Source organism: Dysidea avara, chromosome 12 (assembly GCF_963678975.1).
Source record: "Dysidea avara chromosome 12, odDysAvar1.4, whole genome shotgun sequence".
NCBI lineage: Eukaryota > Metazoa > Porifera > Demospongiae > Dictyoceratida > Dysideidae > Dysidea > Dysidea avara.
This window is the reverse complement of record NC_089283.1, coordinates 11,015,614-11,032,022: the sequence shown is the minus strand read 5'-3', so window position 1 is coordinate 11,032,022 and position 16,409 is coordinate 11,015,614. Positions and strand designations below refer to the sequence as shown.

Below are 16,409 nucleotides of genomic sequence, written 5' to 3'. Positions count from 1 at the left end.
TGGGAGAATCATAGCATGCTGACTGGACAGGTACAAGGAAACACACACAACAGTACAAGATAACATAGAAACAACACACTTAGCAACTGGGCACCTGTAAGCGCATCTGTAGTTTTGCTGACTAATGGGATATTTTCCTGAACCAAAAATCAGGACTGTCAAACTAGTTGTTAACATTTTGTATAAACAGACTACTAGTTTGGCTTCTTGACTAGGTCCTGACTGGAGCCATTTGTTAGAAATAATGTTTCTAGTGCTTGTGATATCAATTTAAAAATTAATTTTGTGACCACAGTGTCTTGCTTTAGGTCATATTGTAGTCATATTTCAGTAATTATACGCATTATTCACAAATCCTCTTGTCAATCCCTCACAAGTGATGTTCTTCAAATCTTAGAATTGTTAGTAAGTTCTCATGGCTCTTCATTGGTCTGATTTTTGGTTCATAGCTTTCACTAATTGGCATTGGGACAACTCATGTTTCCATAACAACATTTGAATTTCATGTCGATTAATGAGAAGTTAAGAATGCATAAATATTTGATAACAATGCATTAAGAAAAATCAAACCCCTAATCATGAAAAATGATTGATAGTGTACATGTGGGGTTTACAGTATCCCGTAACCTTAATAATAATATTATATAAATCTGGTTGTGTAATTGGATTTGGAATCTCAGCTGATATTAACTTGTCAATGTCATGTCTATGTCTTAATTCATCCTCATGTCACAGATGAATAAGTAAATGGCAATGTGGTAATCCATGTTTCTGGAACTCAATTATATGTACTTTGGCATTGACATGTCGAACTGTGATGTCTTCAAGGAGTTGGTTAAGTTTCATCTTGAACACCCCGGCTAACAGGTCAGGATGATGTAATGACTGTTCACCATCAGATAAAATTTCGGTTATTTCGTGCCACTTGGGATTGCAAGTGAAGGTCAGAAATAAATCTGGCTTTCCAAACTTTGCATTCTGATAGTTCTGTTAAAGTGAGCGTGGACTACCCTGAAATGTAGATGGTAAAATCTATTACGCTTCAGGGTAGAATACTCTGGTACATGTTATAAACTGCAATGCCAACCCATATCACCACGTGGAAATAGAATGGGATAAGTAATAGGATCACAGTTAGCAGACATGAAGGATGTATGATGCAGTGGTTCATCTCTTAGATATACAATGATGTCCTGATCCAATGGTGGTGCCCCATCATCACCAATAAATACTACAGCAATTTCACCATGATACGGCTGATTGTACCTGTGCTGATCTTTACCACATTTGAAATGCATTTATACAGATGAATAGTCACAGTGCTTATGAGCAGCCTTAGTTAGTTCAATTTGCTCTATCTCTACCGTGTGTCTGTAAGCTCTCAAAATAGACTGCATTTCTCTATGACATTGTGTATCACCACCATGACATCATTCTAACATGAGTGATTTGCAGTCTGTTACATACGGTGATTCAGTGCAGTGTCCGTATCAATTATGTATAGTTGATTATAAATTGGTGTCTCTCCGTGTGGTGGATGTAAGGTGCCACTACGATGAAAAATCTGACCACACATTCCGAAAAATGGTGGACCATGTCCTGGTGGCTTGTTAAATTGGCTCCAATGGATGCAAAGGCAAATGTGCTGTACTGACAGATGCTATTCTGAAAGTTCACTGCTTGTGTTGATCGCCCTTTTAGAAGTTGCCTCAAGTCATCTGGTAATTCCTTAATGGATAAAGGATAAAGCTTTACCTTACCATTGTAACAAAATTTAAATGAATCACTCACAAAGCTTAGTAACTTGCAGTGGTCACATATCTGGGTCATTTTTCCGAGGTACACCTGTAGTGAACCTCAGGAGGTGTCAGTTGTACTTGTCCATGCATTCCGACAAAGCTGGTGCTGTTTGTTGCATCACTGGGGATATTCATGTGATTACTTTTAGTTGAAGATCTTAATGTCATGTGATGCTGTAATGGATGGCATTGTAGTTGTAAATCATGCATGCCAATTTGTACATCATCCATAACTGTATCATGACCCCAAATAGACATCGTTTGATGTACTGATGTGACTGGCAGCAGCGACTGAAAGTGTACCCCTGTTATGTTGCCTATCAAGAGAGGTGAACTGAAGTTCTCCGAACCATTCCATGATGCTGTAATGATGTTGAATGGGGACTGCCTGGTGCAATGCTCTAATGTAATGCTAATGTCAATAATGACAGCTGTAGTTTTAATAAACAATTCAGTAGCATATGTACCATTCCTACTTTGATTATATAGGAATTCATCTCATGTCATGTGATTATGCTCTTCGTGCAATGTAAGGTCAAAAATGGTACAGTATTGTTGTATGTCTTCAATGTCATTGTAGTTCTCTTGTATGTACACATATACCACCACACATCTGAGTATTGAATGTGATAAATGTACAAGTCTGATTGCAGGTCTGACATTATTGTGAGCTAATTGCTGTATTACAGAATGATAAAAACAATTGCCATCACCGGATGTTGGTGCATCCCTGCATACAGCCAATCCAATTGTCTGTACATTTCAAATATAGTATCAGCTACTGATGCAGCCCCGTTTGTGTATTTACTATTTGGATGATGATTGGTCTGGAGAAGTGCCCTTTGAAGCACCTCTTCCTAGTTGCAAGGTGTGGCATTGATTTATTTAATACTTGTAGAATTAATGATGAGTACTATATATTCAATGTGTTCAATTATTGTTTTAGTTATCCTAACACTGTGCAATTATACTGGGCATTGTCAGTCACTCTGCAAAGTAAATTACATTGGGGTATCCTAAGTATTGAGGTATTTACATAGGTCCACTATACACTTCATTACCCTCATTGTATGTGAATCATGCTCAAACACTCTAATAGAGCATACATATACACTTACTCTAATAAAGCACAAACTTACAATGAATAGTCAAATGAATGGTGAGCATTCAATTGAGGTGTCAAGATGGTGTTAATAGTTCCTTAAACCCCAGTGCGTGGGAGTATCAAAGCGCCGCGCTGGGTTATAACTACCATACAGCTAGACAGAGTGGCGCTGCTACTGTACGATATATTAGTTATCACCCAGTGATAACTAACTTATCACCCTGTTGCGGAGCCACTCAGTCTCTTTCGTGACATCATAATAACCGCGAATGGCATTGTTTACCAATGGAACAAAGAGCCAAATAAGGAAATATTGATACAAAACACACCAATACAGCACTTAAAACTACCTAAATCTTACAAGAAAACTGTTAATCCTTTACACAATAACACTACAAGTAATACCAATACCGTGATAGCTAGTTTAACAAATGTCAAGAATAGTCCGTGACGATTTTCGCTCCAGCAATCACTCCCAACGGTCAGTATGGTGAAGAACTAACTTCCTCTAGCTTCATCGTTTTATCTTGGACTATGGTAGCCACTTGTTGGTCTTTATTTTTCTCTTGCACACCACGCGACACCACCATACCAATTTCTGACGAAGGCGAATCGTACCTGGAACCGCTGCTTCATAACACCGCCCTTCGCTACAGTTTGTAGGCAGTATGTACGGTCGCTCTTGTAGCTATGAAGTAGAATCTCCACACAATTTGGATGAAATCTTGAGCACAGTGACAGGAACTCAAACCGGAACTTAATTTACTATCCGTAAACTTCTGCGCACTCCCGCGCACTGGGATATAAAACAGTTATATCCTGTATACTCGGATGATATCATTGTTATTACACTCGTCCTTGGCTCCGCTTCGGACTCGTGTAATAACAATGATATCACCCTCATACCGGGATATAACTATAACTTATCACCATTGCTGTAGTTGACCTTAGTCAACTTATATCCATACAAAACATTCTATTAAAGCATATGCTAACCCTAATAGAACGTACATCCTTAAGCTGTGCAACGGAGGTGTTAGGATAACATTACACTCCCTGTATATATTTTATTTACCTCTGATTGTGTAATAAATGAAGTGTGGGCAGTGTTGTGTAAGTGTCTGTCGTGGACTGTCTCCGCTTATAATTGTGTAGGCAGGAGGTGTGGCTTCTTGTCTCATAGTAGCGTGCAAGTATATCCTGCTAGTTAAAGATGTCTTGGCTGCTGTAGACGCTGTATTCTTTTCTGTGGGAAGTGTCCATTGCTCCAGCGTATCGCTATGAATTACCTATCACAACGCTTTGGATTTCTCCTTTTATACTGGCCGGTGTGATTGTCAGATGATATTGTATACCCCTGATCACATGATCTATCTACTTTGTGTTTGGAAAATGCAATTGATCCTCTTTTAGTGAAAGCTTTACAACTGCTGACGTCATTTAATTGCCAATTGGCAATGATTGTGTAGCGGAATTGCCATAATATTTTTCGTAAAGGTTTAATGGCAATTTTCTGAGCAAATTAACAGAATGTAAAGGTACGCCTGTACGGATGGAAATGTAAACCACCTTATGACACATTGTTTTGAATTGATGACACATTTTAGGAAGAGTTTGTATTTGAAGTTTTCATAGGCTAGGATTTTCCAGCCAGGTGACTAAGGGCAAGGCAAGACAAAACAAAGGCACCTGGAGAAGGCCAGCACTATAATCAGAGCCTACAGCAAGTTTCAGTGTGGTCCATGGCTCCTTCTTGTAGTAGTGGTCATTTTAAGGCAAAATCCATGTGCAACAAATCGCCACCTAATCTCCACCAAAAGATGTGCCTTGAAACATAGTTTAACGGTGTACTCCTTCAAAATGCATCTGCTGAGGGCCTACACTCATCGGAACACCAAAAGGCACATCCCACTAGTGAGTTTGTAAATGTGGCATAAAATGGTGGCCATGCGCTGCTTCATTTAGCCTATAGCCTAGTAACTGTGGTCAGTAAGTGAGACCATAGATAATATATGTAAACATGGATTGGAAACGCACATATGAATAAATACAATAACTGCACATGATGTCTGTTGTTTACAGCTGGATTTACCACCTACACTAACTGGAGGTTGGACTGGTTAGACACGCTGACTCCTAGCAAACAGTAGGGATACAAAATTCTCATTGTTTAAGAGGAACATGGTGTTTCGGAACAGTTTTGTAATTTCGCTGAAGAAACTGTAACCTCAGCATCGTTTCTAATCTGTTGCCTGCACCACTAGTAACAGGTAGAATGTTATTAGGCTACTTAGGTATTGTTGCTTTACTGTATAGTTCCACTACTTCGATAAAACTAAGCCAAAATAGGCTCTAAGTTTTGTAATTATTTTGCCCACGCAAAGTAAAACTGTAGTTAAAGCTTTATTGTAACGTGCCAAGCATTTAATGGGTAGTGCAAATGAAGCCATGAAAAGTTGGCTAAAAGCTACGCTGCTGAAATATTCACTAATGCTCACCTGCCACTATCCACCCGTCACCAATGGTATTCCCTCCAACATCACCACACACCTGCCCGCACACCTGTATTCTTGTTCAGTACATAAAGCAACACACTGACAAATTAAAAGAAATGTCTACACTACTAAATAACAGGCCTGTGAACAGCCTGCCAACATTTGACAACTAGCACACTGTAAAGAGGACGTAATGAGGACAGACGAAATATTTTAATGCGCATTTCCAATCCATGTTTACGTATATTATCTATGGTGAGACAGTGAGGCAGACAGTGAGACTAAAATTCGAGTTTTGGTGATTTTTAAAAATTCTATATCCGGCCACCTGTAAGTGTTTTGTTATATTTAATGCTGTTCTATATATTATATGGACTAGTACTGTTCTGTAAAGGTGATTTTCATCACAGAAAATGTCTCTACAATGATTTTTGAAAGTGGAATTTTGGGTGCTGCACATTTTCAAGGCGATCCCTACTTAAATGGTACGGTAGTACCATTTGATAACTACAGAGCTTATAAAACTTCTAGTTTTTCCTACTGACACTTTTGAATTATTCTTTCAGAAAACCCATCAATGATACATAATTTCCTATTACAACCAGCTGTTAGTAGATACTAACACATTGGCATGCATGCCATGTGTCTGCAGTGCATGCAGAAGGGGCATGGAGCCATGGACCTATGTTCCTGCTGCGTAAAGAAAACTATTTCATCCTTGGCACTATGCTAAAACAAAATATTTTAAGTAACTGAAGTAAAAAATAATAATTGTCCCTCCTCCCTTTGGTAACCAATGATTCATGTTATGTATGTATTATTGGAATAGTAGCACTACAGAATGTACAAAACTCATAAAAAGTAGCTCTACCCTAACCACAGCATGCATGATTAGGCAAGGGAATGTTCCTTAACCTGTCCACAACTAGCATTCAAAAATTTGTTCTGTTACAACAAGCCATTGTGAAAAAAATCTGTTTAGCAGGTGTAGTAGTAGAACACATGCTTAATTGTATAAGTTACATGATCAATGCGGGTTTCATAGTGGTTTGTTTGTCACAGCATTCTGTAATGGCTACAAGAGAGGCTTTGTTACAATGTATTCTCGACGCGTGAAGGACTCCACAAGAACTAATTGCACCATTGCAACTAGTATGCTGATACAAGGTGAACCCATACAGCTAATTTAACCATGCATAATTGGTTATAGGATTTCTAATAGCCCAGGTACCCATTATTCACTGGACCACCACCTTAAACTTTTCACACATCATCCTTACCGCATTCAATGCCTCCATCTGATAAGGCTCATATGTACTAGGAGCCCACTGCCCCTGGTACATCCATATTTCATGAGTTCTTGTGTATTCTTGTACTTTTTCCCTAACACTGACTTATTACATACAAACACTTTTCAACGGATAACATACCGAAGATTAGTGAGTTCTGCAGTAAGATCATCTATGTCTTCTTCATCAATGTTGACTGTATGTAGTTTATTTGCAGTTTAGATGATTGAAGGTTGGAAGTCCAAAAACACTAAACATACCTTGTGAGGGTAAATTAGTTGAATTACAGCCTGTATCCTGCAGCTCCTGCTCAATGCTCTGTAAATTGACTGCTAAAGTCCCAAGATTCTCTTTTTCAATGTCACGTTTATACTCTCTATCCTTTACAATTCAAAAAGTGTATATGTGGAACCACAAAATAGTATGTACCTGATAATAGTATGTACCTGATTTAGATATAGCATTGCTTTACATATCAAATTTTCTCTGACTTCCTCTACTGTATCATCAGATCCTGACAGTACATGAATTATATGCACCCATAAATCTATGATGCAACCTAATGTAAGCATCTACCTAATATAGCAGTCAGATCATCACTAGATAAAATTCCATTGCTTATCATAATCTTTACCAGTTGATCTAGCTGCGAGCCTGTAGGGATAACCTACATTAAACATAACAGCACAAAGACATAAAAGACCGACTGTAAAAGGTATCAATAAAAAGGACAATGCTGGGTAAATGGACAGGGAGGAGGCAACATGTGAACATGAAAATAAATGTGTGATGGTGTGGGTGTAGGGCTAGATAGTTAATTCCTAACAATTCTAGTGAAACTGATGATTATAAATGAAAGAGTCACTAAATATATCAGCTAGAACAAATGATCACACAGCTGTTTATGTGGTTTCTTAGTACATGTACTGTGTACCATGCATATTTAAGCTGCCTTGCATTAAATTATCTTCTAACAAGCTAGAGTACACTCTATATTAAGTACACTTGTTCCTAACCACGTATGTCGCTCGTAAGTCTATTGTGTAGGCAAAAATACATGCATGGAATTGAGACATTTTTCCAGCATTGCAAGCGTGTGACATTATTTCCAATGGTCAAAAACTAGCCCACATGGTGCATTCATGCTACATGTACAGCTGTTACTATGAATGCTGTTGTTGCTACTAGTTATTGCCTTTGTCAATCACTAATCCACTTATCAGTTAGAGTTGTATTTATATTGTTACCAAGTACAGGTCAAATATGCAGAAATCAGTTGTAATGGGCTGAGGCTAGCAGGGCTGGAGGGCTGGTATCAAAGGCTGGCATATACGGTAGTTGGAAAAGGCGGATATGGTTGGACACGGACACGGATATTTATAAAATACACTTTTACATTTACAAAACAGTTATTTTTCATATCTAACGTTGTTTTTACAGCAGCATTTGCTTCCAAACCCAGGCGTCGATCTTGTCATAGCACTTATCCATTTATAAGAGTTATGTGCGAAGGATAGACTAGCACTATAAAGACCATAATATAGTGTTGTACACATGCTCTAGAAATCAAATTCAGAGTCATAGAGATTAAGCTGGCATGTCCCAACCTAATCTCGTAGGACAGGTCCTTGAAACCCTTAACACTTGGTACAAGTACCTGCGCCTTATACTAAAAGGTGTAAGATTGTGGATTTGGCCTGTTAAGCTAAGTTGCATGGGGCATACAAGCTTATCGCTACAATTTTATAATTCTGTATTAGACTTTAGAGCATGTGTACAACACTATATGGTCTTTGGAATTCTGTAGAGTGCTGGTCTAGTCTTTCACACGTGGTCTAGTCCTTTGCGCGTGCGCTTATAAAAAATGGATGGACACCCGGGTTTGGAAGCGAAGACTGCTGTAAAATCTATGTTAGGTAGGAAAATAACTACCATATAGAGGGAAACTTTGGTGGGGGTAAACTTTGGCGAATAGCAAGCTAAATCGCATTTGGCGAAATAAACTTTGGCGAATTCAAGCTCAATCCATAGCTATAAAGACGCTAATCTCAGGTGCTATGAGCAATTGGTGGGTTAAATTTTGGCGAATTTGTAGCGAATCGCCAAAGTTTTCCTCTATACGGTATGCTACAACAAAATGCTAGACTTGGGGTCATATAAAACTTCACTTAGCAAAACTTTCCCCATGTTATGGAGAAAGAAGTTTTACGGTTATAGCTTACTGAGACTATTCACAGTAAAACATTTGCAGTTGAACTTAAAATTGTGTAGTAAAATGTTCAATTTAGTCAGGAAACCTTCACGATTTGCTTTAAAAATGTGAAAAATATGAAACTTTCACCAAGCGAAACTTAAACCAGGAGCTTATCAGTGCCAAAGGGGCAAATTGAGCTGATTATGAGCTCCTGTACATGTTTAAACATATATGTACCAAGTTATTAACAAAGCCATATTACTACATATGGAGGCCCAAAACCATTATACTGAAATACCAATTCTATAAATATTTTGCCTCGCCACTTCAATTCTTTTCCCATTCATTTGTGATCAATATTCTTTGTAACGTATTTGTACAGTATCCATTCATGGCAAACCTATACATTTACTAGTATTTTTTAAAAATTGTATTTAAAAATGAAGTAGGGATGTATGTAGGGCTGCTAGTATCGGTATTGGGCCGATACTGCTGTTTTCATCAAGTATCGGAATCGGCTTTAATATTGTTGCAGATACCAATTCTTATATATCACATGCAAGAATAAAATAAGATTCGTTTGTACTTACTTATTTTACTAGCACAGTGGACGCCTAAAAGCATCAAGTATAACACTAATAGCTAACTACCAGCAAAATTACTGATCTATGCTGAAACCTACATGTGAAAATGCTTTACTGAGAAAAAGATTGATATACTCTAATAGAACAGTCATTAATTCTAATAAAGCAATCAGGTAGAAGTGACTGTTTCAGTATTAAAATAACGTGTTTTTGTAAGCACCATTATGATATTATCTACACTTCTCCAGAAGAATACTGGAATACCCACTGGTTTGCATTTCAGTGACTTCTTTCCTTGTGAATCTTGATTGGCTACTTCATTATAAACAAGAACCATACTGAAAACGTGTACAAGAATACCATGAAATGCACTATATAATAAATGTGTGCATTATGAAGTAGCTACTTTAAGATACTTGGTATTGGTACTTCTACTTGCAGATACTTCCCAGCTAAGTACTTGGTATTTGAAGTGTCGGCAAAAAGTGGAATTGGTGCAGCCCTAGATCTATGCAATAAAAAGAGAGTTTGGTGGGAAAGTCCCTACTTTGGTATTTAGCAAAATAATTATTATAGCTAATGTGCCAAAGTAGGGACTTTCCCAGTGAGCTATGCTGTAATATGTACAATTATTCATCTCTTGTTTCACTACTTTTTGTTGAATAGATCCCTATTTCATTTATAAATTATTATTATTTTAAAAAAATACTAGTTTGTTTCAGACTTGGGGTGAAATACAGTGCATAGTATTTAAATACAAATGTTAAAAAATTTCCAAATACAAATATGATTGCAAATACTTTTGTTGGACAGTATTTAAATGCAAATACAAATACTTTCTGAAGTATTTAAATACAATTTTAAATACTTTGTTGTTATTAGGTATTCTAATTGACTCAACTACTTAATCGTCTATCTATACTACTGTATGCATGTTATCTTCTAATTAATTTTGTAGACTTATCATTATTTTTGTTATTACTGTAAATTACTGTTATTAAATTGTACTGCAACATGCTAACTCTATGTTTGCACAGGGGTGTATGTGTGTTGTACGCTATTGATCGCACCGGATAAACATCAATATTAACTTTTATCCATTAACCTGCATCTCTTGGATTGGAAATATTTTCTGTGTAACACTGAAAGGACTTTCGATGGGTGCATTCAAAGCCGGCACACAAAAAATTGGGATACTAATTTAGCCAACAGGGAATATTTAGCGGTAATTTTCTTTGACGTGGTATAAGAGGATACTCTCTCACCTATCAAATCATTGAGAAATGTTGGTTGGTTCTGATATTCAAATAACATTACTTATGATCAGATTCATTTGATTTTATAATCAAAAAGTATTTGAAGTAATTGTAAGTATTTAAATACATTATGAAAGTATTTAAATACAAATACAACAAGTTTCTAAACTACAAGTACAACTACAAATACAATTACTCAAACTTTATATATTTAATTGTAATTAAATACAAATGCCCCATGTATATGACCCCAAGTCTAGTATTTTGTTGTAGCACAGCTATCTACAATGTAACTTGTGACTGTTGTATTAGAGTATATCTCAAGTCAGCCAAGAGGTGTGCAGCTAGCTAGACCAATAAGGGGTGGGGTCATCTTGTTCACTGTTAAGTAAATAGCTAGATTGGTTAAGAGGTATGGTCTCCGTATTCTATTGCTATTAATCCACCTACATCTTTAATTGATGGGCGTGGTCATGAACCTATCACGAACAGGATCCCAATCGTGAACTTGCAGATATCTAGCTAGTATAACTCTTATACTAGCGCTGGGACTGAAGCACTTCTGAAATCCAGCTCTGAAATAATTCTGAGGCGTCTATATTATGTTGCTGAAAGAAAGTGTTGAGACAGAAAATTAATGCCTCGATATGGTTTCGTTGGATGAAGAAGAAGATAAGCAGCCTGATTGAAGATGAAAGAAAATGCAGAGGGCCTACACTCATTGGAATCCCAAAAGGAACATCCCACTGGTGAGTTTGTTATTGTGGCATAAAATGGTGGCCATGCACTGCTTTGTTTAGGCTCTAGCCTTGCGACTGTGGTCAGTCAGGCAGTCAGACTAAAATTTGAGTTTTGGCAATTTTTAAAAAAATTCTATATCCAGCCACCTGTAAGTGTTTTGATATATATTATATATCATAAGAACTAGTAATATTCCATAAAAGTGATTTTCATCGCGTAAAGATGTCATTTTTAAAAGGTGAAATTTTGAGCGGCATGCAAATGATCCTTATATAAACAAGTACACAGAAAATTTGGAATTTTCAACTAGAGTAGGGACCATAGCACATCAATAAAAAGTACTGAAACAAGTTGGAGTAGTGCACGACAGTAAAACAATAAGAAGTGTTATATCCCTACTGCGCATTTCCATTATGGTACCTTGAGCACAGTAGGGATAGGCATGTTGTCTCTCCATCTCCATGGCTAATCGTTGGTTAATCAATTGACCATTCGTTGTTATGTTGAGTAGTATGGTCAGCCTAAGTATTTCTTCTAGTTAGCTAGGCCTCATGAGGCAGAAGACATACATCAAGTAATTTATCAACATGGCTAAATGATTAGAGATCTACAAGAAGCAGTAGCTCCACCCTTATTGAAACAATGCATGAATCAATTGTCGCTGCTACCAGGGGTGGATCCAGTATAAAGAGGAGGGCTATCTCAATTATGTGACTCAACATGTCCTACAGGTATAGCATTCACCTACATAAAATGTGCCCTTAGGCAAACAATTATTATAAGTACACAACAAATTTTATATCCCTATTGTGCTCAAAATACCATAATGGAAATGCCCAGTACTTTTTATTAATGTGCTATGGTCCCTACTCTAGTCGAAATTCCAACTTTTGAACTTGTTAGGGATTATATATAGTTTTTGTAGGTTAAACAGTATATTCGGCTAAAGACTCTTCCGTAAAGGTACTTTTAGCCCCTTATGATATTTCTAGGTGGTTTTAGTGGCGGTATTTAGACAGGCACCACTCAATATTGGGGCAATCTCTACTAAAACAGTACTACCATCATCCATATCTCTTCCATCACTACTTCTCAACACTCAGCTGGATCCCTATAATTATATTTTGATTCATTAGCTTTTAAATATGTATATAAGGAAAAATTCCTAACTTTTCCTTATACTTGTTTGTTAACTTTTTTTTACATTGATTATGACTGGTGAACCAGCGCATACCGCATCAAAAGAAAGGATGGTGCCAGAGTTAATGTTTTCATCTGAACACATGCCCCAGCTATTAATTACTGACTCAAAGGTGAAGTGACCATTACGCTTTGCTTTCAGCCCATTACACAGTGCTAGAAACAAAGAAAAGTAGGGGAAGTGCCTCTGCAATCAATCCAGTCATCACGAAGAATATGGAGGATTCATGTGCTCCAAATATCAATTACTGACTCGAAAGTGATGGCCATTACGCTCCACTGCCTGTACACACACAGCATTAGAAATGAAGAACAGTGAGTGCCTCTGCAATCAATCCAGTTACCACAGAAAACAAAGACAATTCCTGTTTACAAATGTATGAAAGCCATGTATCACGCTACCACGAATCAATACCATGGATTGTCAGCATAAAGAAATGGAACACAGGAGGACAAACATAAGTCCATGATGCGTGCATTGTATGTATGCCAAAAGGCACGTATCGGGACGAAGCGACACCAAACAGTGAAAAAATTAAGCCCATACCCTTAGTTGTTATCGAGTTTCACTCGCCTGAAGGCATCAGGCGCCGGCAGCCAAGCAGGCAGTTAGTCAATAGAAAATTCCGTTGACTAATTTTTCCTTAATTTCATAACAATATACGTATTGGAAGCATTTAGGGTCATACTGAAGGCGCTTTTGGGCTTGGTTATACTGGTATACAGGCTCTGCCTTTACCAAGTACTTTAATCATAATAATATACCTAACCAATACTGCCAAGGTGCCAGAATGGTATTGTGAAGCTGGTTTTAGTGTGATTTTTCTTGCCAGAAAAACCCCAACCTCCATGATCCCTAATATGCAGTACTACCGTACTGTATGATACTATATCTACAGTGAAGCCTGTGTATTAAGGACACCTTGGGATTGAACAAGTGTCCTGTACATGCAAACGGATAGTTTGGGACCATTAAAAAGTCTCCAGATTACACAGGTGTCCTCATTTTCAAGTGTCCTGATTAACACATTCTATTATAGTCAAAGAAAGCCCACATGATACATGGTGGTTGCCCTTCCCCAGATGTGTCAATCCACCAGCTTGACTGGCCTAGTCTTGAGTGGCCAAACCACTTTTTTCTCTTTGTCATTGGGTAGAGAGAAAAAAGCATCTGGTCCAGTTCAAATCCCACAATTGTCTTAACATGTGACGTGGTTACGTCAGTATGTTCCATGCACTTAAACTCCACTGTAATAAAACTACCGTAGTGCAACAATAACCAAAATCTTCGCTTACCTGTGAATCAATAAAACATTCATAACTGAATCAATCATTGGTAGACGCCAAAGCAGACTTAGACATTGATTAGTTTATACATTTGCACTTGTAATTTATAGACGCAAGCGACTATTATTTGAGAACGCATCACGTTTCTGAGGTTAACACTACCCAGTTATCTGGGTAGTGTCAAGACGAGTGTGGGATTCGAACCGGACCAGACCCTTTTTTTCTCCCTACCCAATGACAGAGAAAAAAACAGTCTGGCTATGTGAGACTGTGACTGGCCTTCCATTAATGTTGAGCTTCGATGCTTTTACATTTCTCGTAGGGACATGATTTGAATGATGTGAACTTTGCTTGTGATAGATTACCATTATTATACTCCCGCATTGGAGAGTATATTGTAATTGATTTGCTGGGTATTATGTGGCTCTTAGGTGTACTTATGGCGAGATGCTCAGAGCTAAATGGTGATGTTAACTTGCAGATGAAACCTCTGTTAAGAATCTAAATTTTGACCGACGCGATTTTGTTTTACCAACATTTTCAGCAAGTTATGAACGAAAATGTACGTGCGTCAGCTGCTATCTTCTTGCCTGTGCTAGCAATGCTGATGCTATACACTATTCATTAGCTCTTCAGCCAGCGAAAAGTGTCTAGGAGGTAAAATCTGTTTTCTGGACCGTTGGGCTTCTATCTCTTCCAAAGGTGCAAACTAATAGCTATAGTTATGTCAACATGACGATGCTACACTAATAATTCCATCAGTTTTACTATACTACTCATGGGTGACTCTTGTAGACTTCAATTGTTGTTGGTTGCGCTTGTACGATTATAATCTAGTAGGAAGAAATCTATTGAAACTAATTAACTCTCAATTATGGTAAGGAATTCTGCTGACGTAGTTTCTGAGCACTACTTGCAGTGCTATCCACTTAGTAAAACTCTGTAAACTATTCTCTCCTTTCTAACCATAAGCGTTATTGAAGGAATTTTTAAGTGCAGAATCTACACAAAGCTAGGGTCCACAATGTGAAAAATGAAGGTCAAAGAAACAAACCCTTGCCTATCGTACTATGTTACCCTTAGTGCCCCATAACTAAAACCACCTTTGAATCGGAAGTGCGTCCCCTTTCTAGAGAGATATTCGGATTTTAATATATCACGTGATTGTCTTCTGTTTCCTGTACAGCGAAGAAGGCGTCCGGAGCTCCCAGATTTTGAACGTGATTTCTACTATTGTTAGCCTCCCAAACTATGTTGAGAAATGAGTAAAAGTTTGCTCGAGGTTTCTAGACAGGATGATTTTCTACACGTGAGTCAAGTACTATTTTCACTCGAGGCGACCTACCAGCCAAGAAAAGAGAAGCCAATCCTATTGCACAAGATGGTAATATAGGGCAATGGTCAACTGTTCTACACAGCAAGTTTAAAAGGAGTCTGATCTTCGCAACTATCTGGCTGGCGAGGATGAAATTTCTAATGAATGGTTTGGCTATACATGACGTAAGTTTCTCTGGTAACCAGCCAGCTTTCACCTACATTAATACATAAACAGACTGAAGTGAATGTTACATTATGTAGAGATTTTGTTTGTAATAACAAGTTATGTAGCTAGCTATAATTTTGTTCACTCTAATCACTGCACTGCACTAACCGTTGGCTATTTAATCAAGACACACGGTAGTGTGTTGTGCGGCCCAAGAAGCCGGCGTGCCACCCGTGAGTATATTAACAGGAAGAAAGAAAACGCAATTTTCACACCTATGTAGCTCTGTGATCCCTTATCCAATTGGAACCAAATTTGCTAGAGAGGTGCCGGCCAGCAAGGGGAGTCTACACACCAAATTTGAAGAAAATCGCTCCAGCCATTTCCGAGATACGAGCGAACAAAATTTCGTTTTAATTTCTTCGTTTTTTTCTTCTACTTCTTCATTTCGCACACTTCGCAAAATCCGCCATAAAACACGAATGCGTGCTCGGATTGGGCTGAATTTTGGCGCACTTAAAGGGCTCATTAAGGCGGATCTCTGTACCAACTTTGGTAGGAATCCGATGAACATTCACGGAGTTATGACCGATTATTTGCGTAAAATAAGGTCGAAGGTCTGTCACGCCTACAGGGTAAACTCCTTTGAAGAATCAGTTGAAAATTGCTATGTAGATGGAGCAACCATCGTAGGAGTGCCTTTTTGTGGTTTGAAAGGAATCGGGATAAAGACCAAGGAGATATGACACAAAACCCAACCTGTGTCAAAATTACGCGATCGATTTTTATGAATAAAAATACTATTAGTTTTCGTGTCTATCAGGCAAACCGCTTAGAGCAATGAGCTGAAAATCAGTATGTAGCTGGAATAATCATCATAGAAAGTCCTTGCAGTAGGACAGAAGAATAGGATTACAAACCACTGAGTTATGATCCGAAAGGCAACTACGTGTAGCAAATGCGAGATCGAGATACT

At 37.9% G+C, this 16,409-nt stretch overlaps 1 protein-coding gene across 4 annotated transcripts in view; it reads right to left on the bottom strand.

Moving 5' to 3' along the window:
- The window catches only part of LOC136241610 (uncharacterized), a 127,832-nt gene that overhangs the window by 92,357 nt on the left and 19,066 nt on the right, over nt 1-16,409 (bottom strand). For 3 of the 4 annotated variants that reach the window (XR_010694359.1, XM_066032847.1, XM_066032849.1), the window contains exons 3-7: nt 7,265-7,355; nt 7,135-7,202; nt 6,949-7,069; nt 6,830-6,884; nt 6,680-6,788 (exon numbers count right to left, since the gene is read on the bottom strand). Coding sequence is in view for 3 of the 4 variants with exons in the window: in XM_066032847.1 (XP_065888919.1) it covers nt 6,680-6,788; nt 6,830-6,884; nt 6,949-7,069; nt 7,135-7,202; nt 7,265-7,355 (444 nt within the window). In the remaining variant the exon portion in view is untranslated. The remainder of the gene's footprint in view (nt 1-6,679; nt 6,789-6,829; nt 6,885-6,948; nt 7,070-7,134; nt 7,203-7,264; nt 7,356-16,409) is intronic. The other variant, XM_066032848.1, reaches the window with a different exon arrangement.